Genomic DNA, 14,352 nt, shown 5'->3' with positions numbered 1-14,352 from the left:
CTTAGGAATTTTTTTCCCTAAATATTTTTTTTCATGGAACTCGTCTCTTGAAGAGACGAGTTCCCTTTTGAAAAGTTTGAAAAGACGATTTTGGTTTAAAAAAAATTTATCCGTTTTCCTATAAATTCTCCAACGAGTCAGGTCCGATCATCACCCGTTGAAGTACAGCAAGTGCTCAAGAGTCGAGTTGATTTTGATGCAGGTATGGGTTCAAATAAATAAATAAATAAAGTCCCTGGTGGTGAAGCTGGTGTGTCTCCTGGGTTGTGAAGTTTTGCATGGAGGATGTGATAGGGGGCGTAGAGGATCCATGAGATGTGAAAGAGAGCATGAAGACTAATTTTATTTTCTAAGAAGGAATGGAGAATGAAATTTTATGGTGATGGTGACTGCATCAATGCAGTATTTCCTTTTAAATATTTTATGATAAGAAATCCCCCATAAAAAATGTTCAAAAAAAAAATGTAATGCCGTTCACCAGTAAACAAGTATTTGCAAACTATTTGCCTTTTATGCCATGTGCCAGCCAGGGAAATGGTAATTTTCTTTTGCATGTAGATTCTAATCTCTTCAGTGCCGTTTTTAATTAAAAAGTTTCATAAGAACTCCATTCTCAAGCATCCCAGGAGTAAAAGGTTATTCGATTCATTTCTGAATTGAAGGCTTCCAGAGTACAAGCCAATTGGGATTGCCTTCTCTGGATTGGTTGGGCAATTCTACAACTCCAATAGATTTTAAAGCCACACACAATATGACATACTCCACAGAGGATGGGGAATTACACTGAGAATGTGCTTATGAGTAAAATAAAAAACAACTAGTTAAGTAAATGAAAATAGCCAAGTTCTTATTGCTTTATACCTGGAATTTTGTACCCTGCAGCATGTACTTAATTCTCAGCATGTTACTCAAGCTTGTAGAAAATAACCCGGCTTGTTCATTGTTGCATTCCTGCCTGAACATTGATAATAAGGAAGGAAGAGGTCATATGGTCGCAAATAGCAATAACAAGAAAAGAATGTTATCACCACTATTGCGAAATGGTAGGTGAATTCCATGTCCACCCTTGACCCTAATGGAAGAATAAAGTTTTATACATATTAACAACAAATCAAGGGACATTTTCAAATACAGATCAGCCTCAACCATGAATATGCAATATTAGTAAAGACAGTTCAAAGAATTTGCTGTCAATACAAAAATATAGCATTAAGAAAACAGTTTTTTTACATCTCTAAGGTAGTGTTTGTTTTTTTACTTAATTCTAAATAGAACCTTAATACTTAATTGTGTTAAATATTAGGTTGTTTATTTTTGTAGTATTTTATTTTTATTAAGTATTAAAAAATAAAGAAAAACTAATATGTTATTTTTTCTATTTAAAAAAAACTACATATTTTGGTTTTTTCTATTTAGTAAAAAGTTTATAATAAGTTATGAAAAAATAGAAACACAAACAACCTAAATTCTGAAAATAAATTGATTTCAGCAAAAAGTCCAAAAAAACAAACACCACCTGAGTCCTGGACTATTTAGTACTCAATTTCCATCAAGTTTAAGAACAGGATCTCATGGTATGCTTGCAAATCATACACTGTTACAAGTACAAAAATCTGATCACTCTCAAATAATGGTGCACAGCAAGATAAAGATGAGATACAAATTCTAACAGGTAAAAGTAACAGAAATTCTATATGTACATACAAACATCCACCAAGAATGCCCCTCTCTCCTGATTGCAGGGCCACTTTGAAAATTTAGGCAATGGAAGTTGCAGACTTGCAGGCTGTATTTAATTTGGACGAGCTCCTTTCCCAGTTGTGTTCCTGTTGAATTCATGCTATAGGGAAACCCAAGTTAGTGAGAAACTTCTGCAGAGTTCTACGACCCCATTGTACATCATTTCCCAAGAAACCATTGCCAGGTGAATCTGAGTTCATCTGGTTTTCTTCGGCCAAAGAAGTCTCTTGTTCGAGTTCAGCATCCTGTAGTTCTTCCTTCTCATCAATGAACACCATTTCTGTTGTACCCTCGTGATGTGGTTCACCTTCAGGTTCTTGTTTGTCATCTGACTGGATTTTATTAGGTTACAGTACAAGAAAAAGGATGTCAAGAATGGTATCTGCAGGATAATATAACTATAACAATCCACCATGGTAGAATAACATGTTGCCTTAAAATGGAGTGCAGTGAACATCAAAAAGGGTTTTGCCAAATTATCAGTATAGACAATTCAAAACATGAATAGATTGGGTGTAATGAATCTGACAAGTGCAAACATCTAATAGATTGGTTGTGTTAATCTGTTGAAGCCTCCCACAAGAGACTACGGGATAAAATACAAATTTTAAAGGGTTGCGCTCTAAGGTAATGGTGTACTTTGTAACTGAGAAAACATTCAGGGTAGAGTTTGTAATGTATGTTGCATACGACATTTACTGCAACAATATTATTACCAAAAGAGAACATCTACTCATTAAATTTCTGATAGTTGGAGGTGCAAATTGATGAAATTATACTCTATTATGGATCTATATCTTTCAATTATGATTATCCAATTGAAATACTTCAATATCAATCAAGTGAAAGAGCTGAACTTGCTGATATATCATCTCAAATATTGCTGCTCTTTATAGAAGACACATTTCAAGAACATACAACTCAGCCGGAACCTTGGTCTAACGGAATGAAGTAGAAGATAAAAGAGAAGAAAAAAAGATTCACACTCATCAATCAGTTACCTCTGGTACAGTCTGATCCTTAGCTTCCATTGCTCCGACTGAGGCATCCATTGAAGTACTTCTCTTGTCCCCATCTTGGCTTGTTTCTTCAGTTGGTATTGTTGACAATGGCGTCAAACCCGGTACAAGAACAGGACCTTCATAGGTAATCAAATTTTCCTTAATTTCTGCGCTTCCTGGATTCTTGATAGGCGCAGCTCTGCCATTATCTGCAAGGTTGTTCCCTGCCATCAACACATCTTTCTCAGAGGTAGCCTCAGGAGAAGGTGCAGTCTTTGTTCGAAGCACTTCATTAGCATTTGCAAGGGGTTCCTCCTTTGGGTAAATGATATTCTCTGCAACCATAGCCATGAGTTTTTCTTGTGATTTAGGAATGTTGTCTGCAACAGTTAGTTTATTCTGTGCCTCTGCTGGTGGTTTCTCAGATGGATGAGCTGTGGTAACAGTAATTGCTGATTCCTTGTTTATATCAGATATGTGTTTATCTTTTGTATGAGTCACATCCTCTGCAGCAATCAACGTGTCTGAATTGATGACTGGTTCCTCATTTAGAATAGAAACTGGTCCCTCTGTTATTTTCTGCAGCTCAGCATCTTCCCAATCTTCAACAACAGTGATTGTGTTTTCTGTTGCCCAGGTGCGAAGAATTCTATCTGGGCCGGGCTGCCACAAGATAGTCCCAGTAATTCCTTTCAGTATGAACTTGAACTGGATCAATTTTCCAATGGGTATATCCTATCCAATAGAGGAACATCAGAACAGATTAAAACTTCATTGCAATAAATATACTTCATTTATTGTAATGGATTCTTTCTCACCAGTTCTGCTGTCCACACATGGCCGTCTGACCAGCACAAGGGTACTGCGATTGATGGGTCCCATAGGCCAAACATGGGATCATCCCCTACTATCAGAAACTGCTCACCATACGAGCACCGTTTCTGCAACTGTAATCTGACATGAACAGTATTGGATCGAGCTGCAAAGCAGCTATGTTACATTAAGAGCAAGGTTACCCAGTGTAGAAAAATCATGAAAAATAATCAGAACTTACATTTCTTTTGAATCTTAGTTTCTGCAGTTTCCAATTCGGCCTACATTGAGGTTGTTAAACAAAATCAAAACCAAATGCGATATAACTATATACAGATATTGATCTTCAAACATGCCTTGGACTATTTCCCAACTCTGAAATCCTGAAATACTGCATATATGTTTTCTTGCCTTGTGTTAAATTCTTTCGTGACTCAGTAATCCCTAGATATATCCCCTTTTGCTAACATATCTAAAAGAATATTGTCAAGAGCAGGAATAAACCCAGAATGAGAAGGTCTCTATTCATATGTCCATAAAGATGATTAACTTTTGATCTTTTACAAACAAAGATTGTAAGATTCCTATTTCAAACAACATTTACTTTTATTTTGCCTAGAAAACTAAGAAAAAAAAGTTTGCAGTTCAAGGAAAACAAAATAATGAGCTTTTACAGAAGTTCATGCTCTTAATTGTGTAAATATATGGGAAGAAATAAAGTGAGAAATGCATGATTCCCAGAATTTAATGGGATAAAGTTGAATTCATAATGTTTGATCCAAGGAAACATTGATTCTGAGTGGATGGGAGGAGGAAGTAAAAGTGTGCTGCCAGGATGCCGTTCATATAATCAAGAAAGGTTGCTCAAAAAGATGCCATGAAAATCCCACAAACGTAGGGTGAAAGGGGAAAAAAAAAAAAAGAACATATCAAGAATCCACCACTGCTTTTGATTTCCGACAAACCGCAATAAAGTAAAAGAAGAAGAAGAAGAAAAAAAACAATAAAGATGAGAAAAGCAACTATACCTGGGGTTCTGGAGACGACGAAGAAATGGGAGGGATGGGCTTATGCTGCACAGAAATCGAATTGAAGAAACCAACATCAACCAGCTTCTGACATCGCAAGAAACGAATCTGGGCATCCATAGTAGACGAAAACCATTTCTCTCTATACTTTCCAGGGAAAACCCTGGAAGAAGAGCTGGCTAGGGCTTTCATCATTCAGTACAGTTAGCAATGGCCACGACTGAGAGGGGAACACGGGAAGAAGAGGGGAATGGAGAAAGTAGTGAAAAACACTGGGTGATTTTCTTGGGTTATGTACAAGTGGCTGTGGCGCTGTGGTGGGTGAGACTCAGGTGAGAGTGCGAGAGCGTGAGGGTATATCTAATAATATAATAATATAAACAAAGAAGTGGGGCCCATCACCTTAGATAGATGAAAAAGGGGGATCCAGGTGTATCGCTGCTGCATCGTTAGAATCTGAACCCAACTGTTGAGCCTTTCAAGAAGTTAGAGTAACAAGATCCTTCATTATTATTAAACTCACTCACACATTTCCCACCGCTCGTTTTGAACGACGGTGGTTCATCCCACTCAGACTCCCACTACCACACATCACTTCTTCGCCTGTTCCTTGCTCACTCCCACTGTCCCACATCGACTCTGCGCTTCCATGCCCCCAAATTCAATTGCTCAGAAATTCAAAAGATCAACTCTCAAATTAATATTAAAGGTATGTGATGATAATGATATAATTGAGCTGCTGGTCTGTACAAGTGCAACCCCCGATGTCTGCTGCCTGTTGCCTGTTGCCTGCCCATATTGGAAAATGGAAAAATGTTTCAGTTAATAAAAAGTTTTATTAAGTATAAAATAATTCCTTGAAGAAGTTAAAATAGAGTTTTTATATAAAAATTAATATTTTTATAACTTTCATATTAATTTTTTAAATTATAAACTATTTAAAAAAAAATGGATGTGGGCTTGATACATTTTTTGTCTTTTTCTTCTTTAATTCATAACAAATAGAAACGATAATGTTGTAATTACTCTGTCTAAATGTCAAAATTAAGGGTTGTATAAAGATGTGGAATCCATCAGATTTGATATTTATGGTTATTGGTAAGATGTGGTCATTAACATTGAACGCCATTGGAATGAATGAATATGGGCCTTTTTATTATGGGTTTGATTGGGCTAATGGGCCTACTTTTCGAGCTGAATCTGGATTCCCACTGAATCATAAAAGTAGGCCCTGTGATGAATAAGAAGTGGTAGTGGGCCAAGTTGTAGGACGACCCAACATAGCATCGTAAATAGAGTGTCACTGTGTGGACATCATCCGTGGAAATTCATGGAGCTCGCTCACAAAATAGGCTTTCAAGGATAGTTGATCTTACAAATTAGATGTTGATTAAGGGTCTTTTTTTCTTTTTTTCTTTTTCACAATCCTATTACGAAAATGTATCATCTAATCATAAATGGTCATTTTCATTGTTTTATGCCTTAAAAATAATCTAATTAATCTTTTAATAAAATTTAATAAAGATCAATTATCATTTTATTATCTTAAAAATTATTATATTTTTTTACAAATATAGTTTTTTTATATTAATGTTTGTATTCATTGTAAAATTTTTTATTCTATATATAATTATTATTTTGCTATTGCATCACACATGATAAACAAGAGGCAACATGTCCTAGCAACAACGGGTTACAAACCCACCACTGAGGAGGAAAATGTTGCGATATTTCAGCAATATATCGTCGAAATATCATGTATCGGAGGGTATCAACACGACATTTCATGGAGAAATATCGATCCGGCGATATTTCGGGATAAATCCTGATAAATCGATGATATATCGACGATTTTGGCAATAAATCGTCGATTTTTCCCGATATATCGCATGATTAACAAAAGTCAAACACGCTACAGTGAAATCAATGTGCTACAAGGTTTGAGGTACACTCCACTTGCCTTTATTATATATTGAGTACTAAACTTATATATACTTAAACTCATTATATAAAAAAAATATTAAAAGAATATTTTAAAGAGCAAATTAATTATAATTATTTTATAATTAAATGCAAAATTTTCTTTTAATTGATTACCAAAAATATAAAAATTATATAATTTTCTTCATAATATTTTAATATCATTAATAATTAATTAAATATTAAAAAATTATATATATATCATAATTTATTTTATATTGTTTAATACAATTAAATTAAATGGATCATAATTTTAATATTAATATATATTTTAAAATTAGACATATTATAATCAAATATTATAATATTAGATGTAATTTAATAATAAATGTATACTTATAAAATTCATATTTTTATCGATGCATACGATATTATTATCAAATATGATAAATCATATTATACATATATCAAAATTTTCAATAAAATAACTTTAAAATGTCTATTATACTTCTAATTATATTATTATAAAGTTTTTCTTACATTTTCATGAGTTTTTAACAATTTTAAGTCTACCAATATTTTTTTCCAAAATATTCGCCGATATATTTCCGATATATCCGATATATCTGTAAAATCGAAGTACCGATATATCCGTGATTACCAATATTTTCATCTTTGCCTACCATCACGGTGAAGGAAAAAGAAAAAGGAAGGCGGCCTAGAGAGAGGGACCTGGCCCACTATCAAAACTCTACCCGCGTGGAAACCCACTCATTGACTAGGAATGACAATGAGATTGGTTTTTTTTGGGTACCCGCCCCACCCTTAATTGGATGGGATTCAATTTTAATAAATGAATTTGAGAATTTTTTTTAAAACTCGGGATGGATTCGGGTATTGCCTCGCCCCACCTCGATTATATATAAAATTAATTTAATTTAAATTTTATTTTACTATTTTTAATATATAGATAATAATAAAATATTTTTAATAAAATAAGTTATAAAAAATATAATAATTTAATTATTTATAAAATATTTTTATTTTAATGTAATTAAAATTTTTTAAAGTAATTTTAAAAAAATTAAAATTAAAAAAAAGTTTAAACAAGACAGGATGAGATGGGTATGAAATTTATCATACCCACCCCGTCCCATTTAATTTTTTAAATGGGACATGAATGATAATTAATTTGAATAAACGGGGTGGAATTGGGACGGGGGCAACTCGTCTCGAATCTGCCCCGTTGCCATCCTATCATTAACATTTTCCTTGCAATTTTAGATTGTAGCTCATTTTAAATTATGAAACACACCTTGCAAATTGCATTATTGTTTAATAACAAAGACCATCTCTTCCTAGTCTTCTCCTTAGCCAAAGCTTCCCATCATTTCTAGGAGTCTTCTGATTAGTTATCGGTAATCAAATTTCAAGAATTGTTAGGTTGGTTCGTGATTAAGTATTCTGACCCCTCATGCCGACATGCTTAGAAAGCCAGGAAGAAGACTTGAATTCTTAACCCCACTAATCTAGGCCTTCACCTTCTTGTACGTTCATCTCTTGGATCTTTGGTGGTCCTCTGAACTGCAAGAGTCAACAATGATGGCCATAATCTTCGTTTTCTTTTGTTTGTTTCTCTCGAAATCGAAGGAACCTTCGATCCGAGTAATGGGCATTGGCCTGAGGACCAACGAGTCTTGGATGTGGGACCACCATCCACTGTGAAAATTTGGACCATGTCACTCTAGTTTTCCCTTTCTTATCCTATTATTAGTTGCAACCTTACAATCTCATCAGTTGACTTGATTGACTTCTACTTGGACGATATAATCGATTTTTTAATTCATCCGTCAAGTCAAAGAAATATATTGAAAGGAAAAGCAAAAAATAAAAATAAAAATAAAAATGTAAAGCTTACGTGTCGTGTCTTTTAACGTTCATTTTATCCTCCTCCGCCAATTAAACTTTTCGCGTGTACATTTTACCCGTCGTGAGCTTCTTTTGCCGAGTGAATATTTGTCATGTGATAAAAAAAAAAAAAAAAAAAAATTAAATTAAATCACTCTCAATAAACTCATGAATCCAACCTTTCTCATTTTCTATGATCCACAAGTAGTATGATTTGGCATCATCCTAAACAAGTATAAACATAAAATTTTTGATTGATGATATCTTTTCAAAATGATATAAGTTATCCTTGATCATCGAATGCTAACCTTTGTATATATATACATTACTCTCCTTCTATTAACACTGGAGTTTCAATCAATTTGGTATGAAACTGAGCTGATAATACCGTAACGACAATGGACACCAATCTAGCTATCAACTGGACGAGGCTATACGCGCAGCGCCGAGTCCTAGCCTATTGAGTTCACACTCTATTGACAAAATGTCCTCCCTTTGGCCCTGAATTTCATGTCCATCACCTTATAGCTGCCAAAAACATGGGGCCAGTTCTGAAGTGGATAGGTTTATCTTCCATCTTCCCACTAGCTGCGAAGCTGTTGGCTTGAGCGGTTTCAATAATTCTGTATGATTCTCCTCTTGTTAGCCTGTGGATGTACTAATTCTTGAAGTATTGTCCAGATACAAATCATTAATTATTGTAATCATTCTTTTATGAAGTAAATTATACTAATTGTTAGTGGTAGAAAAAAGTCATGCATATTGGGCGAGTTAGGTTGGAGTACAACTGTGCAAGTAAACAAGTGGCTTCAAGATGACGTTAAAAGGTGTGGGCATATTGGTCAGTGAAGGCCGATCAAACTCAAATTTATTGGCAGGGATTCTTGTATATATATATACATGGGAACTGGGATTCATTCATCCCAAGAAGAGGATATGCACGTACATTGCCCACTTCTCTTCATAGTCTGTCCAGTTACTACCAGCCATGCTACTCTCTCTTCAAGACAATACTTTGATTCCATTTCGCTCATTTATCTTCCATTCAATTCTTGTACCATACACCATCATCTTCCTCCATTCACCATCTCCAACCACTTCATCCACCATTTTGTATGGCAACGAGACTGATAGGCTGGCCTTACTAGCCATCAAAGCACAGATAACCCAAGACCCACTTGGAATCACCACTTCATGGAACGATTCTGTCCATTTCTGCAACTGGACTGGTGTCACATGCGGACACCGTCACCAGCGAGTTAACACCTTAAACCTCAACTCCCTTCACTTGGTGGGGTCTCTATCTCCTTCTATAGGGAACCTCACCTTCCTTACCGGTCTCAACCTCGAACTCAACAACTTCCATGGCCAAATCCCACAAGAACTTGGGCGTCTGTCCAGACTCAGAGCTCTTAACTTGACCAACAACTCCTTCTCCGGAGAGATTCCTGCCAATCTCTCCCACTGCTCTAACCTCGTTTATTTTCGTCTGGGCTTCAACAACTTAATTGGGAGGATCCCATCTTGGCTTGGCTCATATCCAAAGGTTGTGAGAATGCAACTTCACTACAACAATCTGACCGGGCCAGTCCCAGATTCTTTAGGCAACCTCACTAGCATTAAATCTCTGTCTTTTGCAGTCAATCACTTGGAGGGAAGCATACCACAAGCATTAGGCCAGTTTCAGACTTTAGAGTTTTTGGGATTGGGCATGAATGGATTCTCTGGTATCATCCCTTCCTCAGTTTACAATATGTCGTCATTGAAAGTGTTTTCTTTGGCATATAATAAACTTTATGGTAGTTTACCCTGGGACCTGGCCTTCACTCTTCCTAATCTACAAGTTTTAAATATTGGCAATAATGACTTCACTGGTTCCCTACCCTCATCATTATCAAATGCCTCTAACCTTCTTGAATTCGACCTCACCGTGAGTAACTTTACTGGGAAAGTTTCAATCGACTTTGGAGGCATGCCTAATCTTTGGGGACTGTTTCTTGCTTCCAACCCTCTTGGAAAAGGAGAGGCCGATGATTTGAGTTTCTTGAACTCTTTAACGAAATGCAGGGCTTTGCAGGTGTTGGATCTCAGTGGTAGTCAATTTGGAGGGGTGTTGCCGAGTTCTATAGCTAACCTCTCAACCCAACTTATGAAATTAAAATTGGACAACAATCAGTTGTCGGGAACAGTTCCTCCAGGGATTGGGAACCTGGTTAATCTGACCGACTTAATATTAGCAAACAATGATTTCACAGGGAGCATTCCTGTCCTTATTGGGAACCTTCAGATGTTAGGTCGAATAGATTTGTCTAGAAATCAGTTATCGGGTCATATTCCATCCTCACTAGGAAACATCACGCGATTGTATTCCCTTCATCTTCAAAACAATCACTTAAGCGGGAAAATTCCTTCTAGTTTTGGGAATCTTTTGTACCTGCAAGAGCTAGACCTTTCTCACAACTCTCTCAATGGTACTATACCTGAAAAGGTTATGGGTCTTGTTTCCCTTACGATTTCCCTTAATCTAGCTAGAAATCAATTGATTGGTTTGCTACCGTCCGAAGTGAGAGAACTGAAAAATCTGGGGCACTTGGACGTTTCTGACAATAAGTTGTCTGGTGAAATTCCTGATGGCCTTGGCAGTTGTTTAACCTTGGAGCACCTTCATATGGAAGGTAACTACTTTAAAGGTTCCATTCCTCCATCTTTTATTTCTTTGAGAGGTCTCCTGGACTTGGATCTCTCACGCAATAACCTTTCTGGCCAAATTCCTGAATTTCTTCAGCAACTTTCCCTCAGCAATTTGAACCTGTCTTTCAACAATTTTGAAGGCCAGCTACCAACCAAAGGGGTCTTCAATAATGCAACTTCCATTTCAGTAGCTGGGAATAATAAGCTTTGTGGGGGTATACCTGAATTACATTTGCCTGCATGCCCTGTCACTAAGCCAAAAACAGGAGAATCGAAGCGCGGACTCAAGTTGATGATCGGATTACTAACTGGCTTTCTGGGATTAGTTTTGATAATGTCTCTTCTAGTTATCAATCGACTGAGAAGGGTAAAGAGAGAGCCTTCTCAAACATCTGCGTCATCCAAGGATTTGATCTTGAATGTGTCCTATGACAGTCTTTTCAAAGCAACTGGAGGATTTTCTTCTGCCAACTTGATCGGTACAGGTGGCTTTGGTTCTGTGTACAAAGGAATTCTGGATCAGGATGAGACAGTGGTTGCAGTTAAGGTAATACAGCTACATCAGCGTGGAGCTGTTAAGAGCTTCAAGGCAGAGTGCGAGGCCTTGAGAAACACTAGGCATCGGAATCTCGTCAAAGTCTTAACCGCTTGCTCAAGTGTTGATTACCAAGGCAATGATTTCAAAGCTCTAGTCTATGAGTTCATGCCCAATGGGAGTTTGGAAAATTGGCTGCACCCAGTCCCAACACCAGATGAAATAAATGATGTCCTTCGGATTTTAAGCCTTCCCCAAAGATTGAACATTGCCATTGATGTGGCTTCCGCACTGGATTATCTTCATCACCATTGCCATAAGCCCATTGTTCATTGTGATTTGAAGCCAAGCAACATTCTTCTTGACAATGACATGACTGCTCATGTGGGTGATTTCGGGCTAGCAAGATTCATTCCAGAAGCCGCAGGAAGATCTCACCCCAGTCAGAGCAGCTCTGTTGGATTGAAGGGAACCATTGGTTATGCAGCACCAGGTAACCTTGTTTCTTTGTTTTTATGTTTTTTTTTCATTTTTTTAATTTTTATTTGTAGTTGTAGTTGTAGTTGCACTCTATATTCACAGCATTTCACAAGAATCAGTTTCAAGATTCAACTATCCGGGAAGGGACTCCTCAAGCCAGAAAAACTCTTAGGAATGGTTTCTGGGGAGAAAAAAAGGCCTTCACAAAGGGGGCAATCAAGCCATGCATAAATACTCAATTTAGAACTTATCATATCCAGACTTACATGCAGTTTGTCCTAACAACCATAACTATAATTTGAGTTTTACAGAGTACGGAATGGGAACTAAGGTTTCAGCCCTTGGTGACACATACAGCTATGGGATTCTCCTATTGGAGATGTTTACCGGGAAAAGGCCTACTGAGAGCATGTTCAATGATAAACTGAATCTCCATAATTTTGTGAAGATGGCATTGCCTGAACGAATAGCTGACATTATAGACCCAATTTTCCTCTCTAGTGAAGCAAAAGAGGAGGAAACAACTGCCGCAGACAGTTCTAATCTGGCACATATGAAAAGAGAGAAAATGCATGAGTGCTTGATCTCAATACTTAGAATTGGAGTTTCTTGTTCACTGGAATCTCCCAGAGAGCGAATGGCCATTACAGAAGCTATCAAAGAACTGCAACTTATCAGAAAAATTCTTCTTGGACATGGGGTTAGCTTTGGCGCAAGCACTGGGTAGAAGTCTTTTCAAGATTGAATTTTATGGCTTGTTTTTTCTGGTGGTGCTTTGTGGCCTATCTGGAAATATGATCATTAGGGATCCTGAGATAGAGATTAAATAAGCAATTGGAAACCTTTTTCTCTTTTCTTTTTTCGTTCTTTTTAGCTTATGTTTGTTTTCTAGATGGAAGCCAGATATTTCAATACCATGTTTGAGCATTTGAGCTTATGTTTTAATTTTCCTCTCTCATAACAGGAGCACTGAAAGTTTTTCCAGCACGTCAGTTGGAAGCAATTAAGATGATTAAAGCTTTCTGTTAAATTTCATTTTTCTGGGTATGTAGGGTAAGGTTTATGGTGGAGGTGAATTTCCTCCTCTATCCAAGTGAATAATATGGGGCAACTGGTAAATGCTAATGATTTTGTTTAATTAGTCGGATTTACGAAGTAAAATATAATGCTTATATTCATGTTAATTTGGATCCCTGCTCTGTGTAAGTATGGTGAATGGCTCCTCCCCATTGCTTCAGAGTTTCTGTGATGTCCCACATCGGATAGGGGAGCAAGTTCCTGGCGCTATATATGTAGAGACTCCTCTTAACCAAGTAGACGCGTTTTAAAGCCGTGAGGGCCCCCTTAGGCCCAAAGCGGACAATATCTACATGGTTGGGTGCGGGTCGTTACAAATGGTATCAGAGCCAATCCTCGACCCCGGTGTGGGGGTTTGTTTGGCTTTGTCTGTTTGGCCCCGCAATCCCATGGGACACAACGAGGACGTTGTGTTTGCATGGGAGGGTATTTGTGATGTCCCACATCGGATAGGGGAGCAAGTTCCTGACGCTATATATGTAGAGACTTCTCTTAACCAAGTAGATGCGTTTTAAAGCCGTGAGGGCCCCTTTGGGCCCAAAGCGGACAATATCTACATGGTTGGGTGCGAGTCGTTACAGTTTCTACTTTACAATCGCCAGCTATGCATTCACCTTTCAGTTGAATTTGATGTGTTGTTGTTCAAAGTAAAACTTCAACCTCCGACTTGACTTCAAACTTCTGAGGCATTCTCTTCCAGTGACATCCCAATATTCTGTAGTGAGTGTTCCCGTACTTCACGCCAAGTTGAATGCCATGGTATTTTTACAAGAAAGTGTTATCAACAAAAAAACCATACCTATTTTGAAGTTTGTCTTAGACTTTTAAGTAAAATAAAAAATTATCCCATATTGGATAGGGGAAAGTTCCTGACGTTATATAAGTATGAACTTCTCTTAATCATGTTGACACGTTTTAAAGCCGTGAGGGTCCATTTGGAACGAAACTGATCGTCTTGCCCTGCTTGCCATCAACACTCAGATAACTGATGCCCCTCTCAGGGCCATTAGCTCATGGAATGATTCTCTCCACTTCTGCCAATGGCAAGGCGTGTCTTGCAGTGGCAGGCATCAAAGAGTCACCGTCTTAAATTTGCATTCATTGGGTCTGGTGGGCTCTATCCCTCCTCTAATTGGAAACCTTAGTTTCCTCAGAACCA

The 14,352-nt window shown here is 37.1% G+C and overlaps 2 protein-coding genes across 2 annotated transcripts; one reads left to right on the top strand and one right to left on the bottom strand.

Moving 5' to 3' along the window:
- Positions 1-1,472: 1,472 nt before the first annotated feature.
- On the bottom strand, positions 1,473-4,920 carry LOC117920823. The gene is made up of 5 exons (XM_034838470.1): positions 4,583-4,920; positions 3,796-3,835; positions 3,560-3,720; positions 2,742-3,476; positions 1,473-2,072 (listed from the first exon to the last, which is right to left on the bottom strand). Exons 1-5 carry the CDS (start codon positions 4,775-4,777, stop codon positions 1,836-1,838), a joined length of 1,368 nt encoding a protein of 455 aa, XP_034694361.1. The 5' UTR covers positions 4,778-4,920; the 3' UTR covers positions 1,473-1,835.
- A 4,435-nt stretch (positions 4,921-9,355) lies between these two features.
- Positions 9,356-13,061, top strand: LOC117919959 (probable LRR receptor-like serine/threonine-protein kinase At3g47570). The gene is made up of 2 exons (XM_034837280.1): positions 9,356-12,129; positions 12,428-13,061. The coding sequence occupies exons 1-2, from the start codon at positions 9,399-9,401 to the stop codon at positions 12,841-12,843; spliced, it is 3,147 nt and encodes a 1,048-aa protein (XP_034693171.1). The 5' UTR covers positions 9,356-9,398; the 3' UTR covers positions 12,844-13,061.
- Positions 13,062-14,352: the final 1,291 nt, after the last annotated feature.

Source organism: Vitis riparia, chromosome 8, assembly GCF_004353265.1.
Source record: "Vitis riparia cultivar Riparia Gloire de Montpellier isolate 1030 chromosome 8, EGFV_Vit.rip_1.0, whole genome shotgun sequence".
NCBI classification, from domain to species: Eukaryota; Viridiplantae; Streptophyta; class Magnoliopsida; order Vitales; family Vitaceae; genus Vitis; species Vitis riparia.
This window is presented reverse-complemented; position numbering and strand designations above follow the sequence as displayed.

Bases quoted from the DNA above. Each gene is read 5' to 3' on its own strand.
- LOC117919959 (XM_034837280.1), top strand. From the start codon at position 9,399: ATGCTACTCTCTCTTCAAGACAATACTTTGATTCCATTTCGCTCATTT. The intron at 12,130-12,427 runs GTAACCTTGTTT...TGAGTTTTACAG, and splicing joins CATTGGTTATGCAGCACCAG to AGTACGGAATGGGAACTAAG.
- LOC117920823 (XM_034838470.1), bottom strand. From the start codon at position 4,777: ATGATGAAAGCCCTAGCCAGCTCTTCTTCCAGGGTTTTCCCTGGAAAG. The intron at 3,836-4,582 runs GTATAGTTGCTT...ACCTCAATGTAG, and splicing joins CGTCGTCTCCAGAACCCCAG to GCCGAATTGGAAACTGCAGA. The intron at 3,721-3,795 runs GTAAGTTCTGAT...GCTGCTTTGCAG, and splicing joins AACTAAGATTCAAAAGAAAT to CTCGATCCAATACTGTTCAT.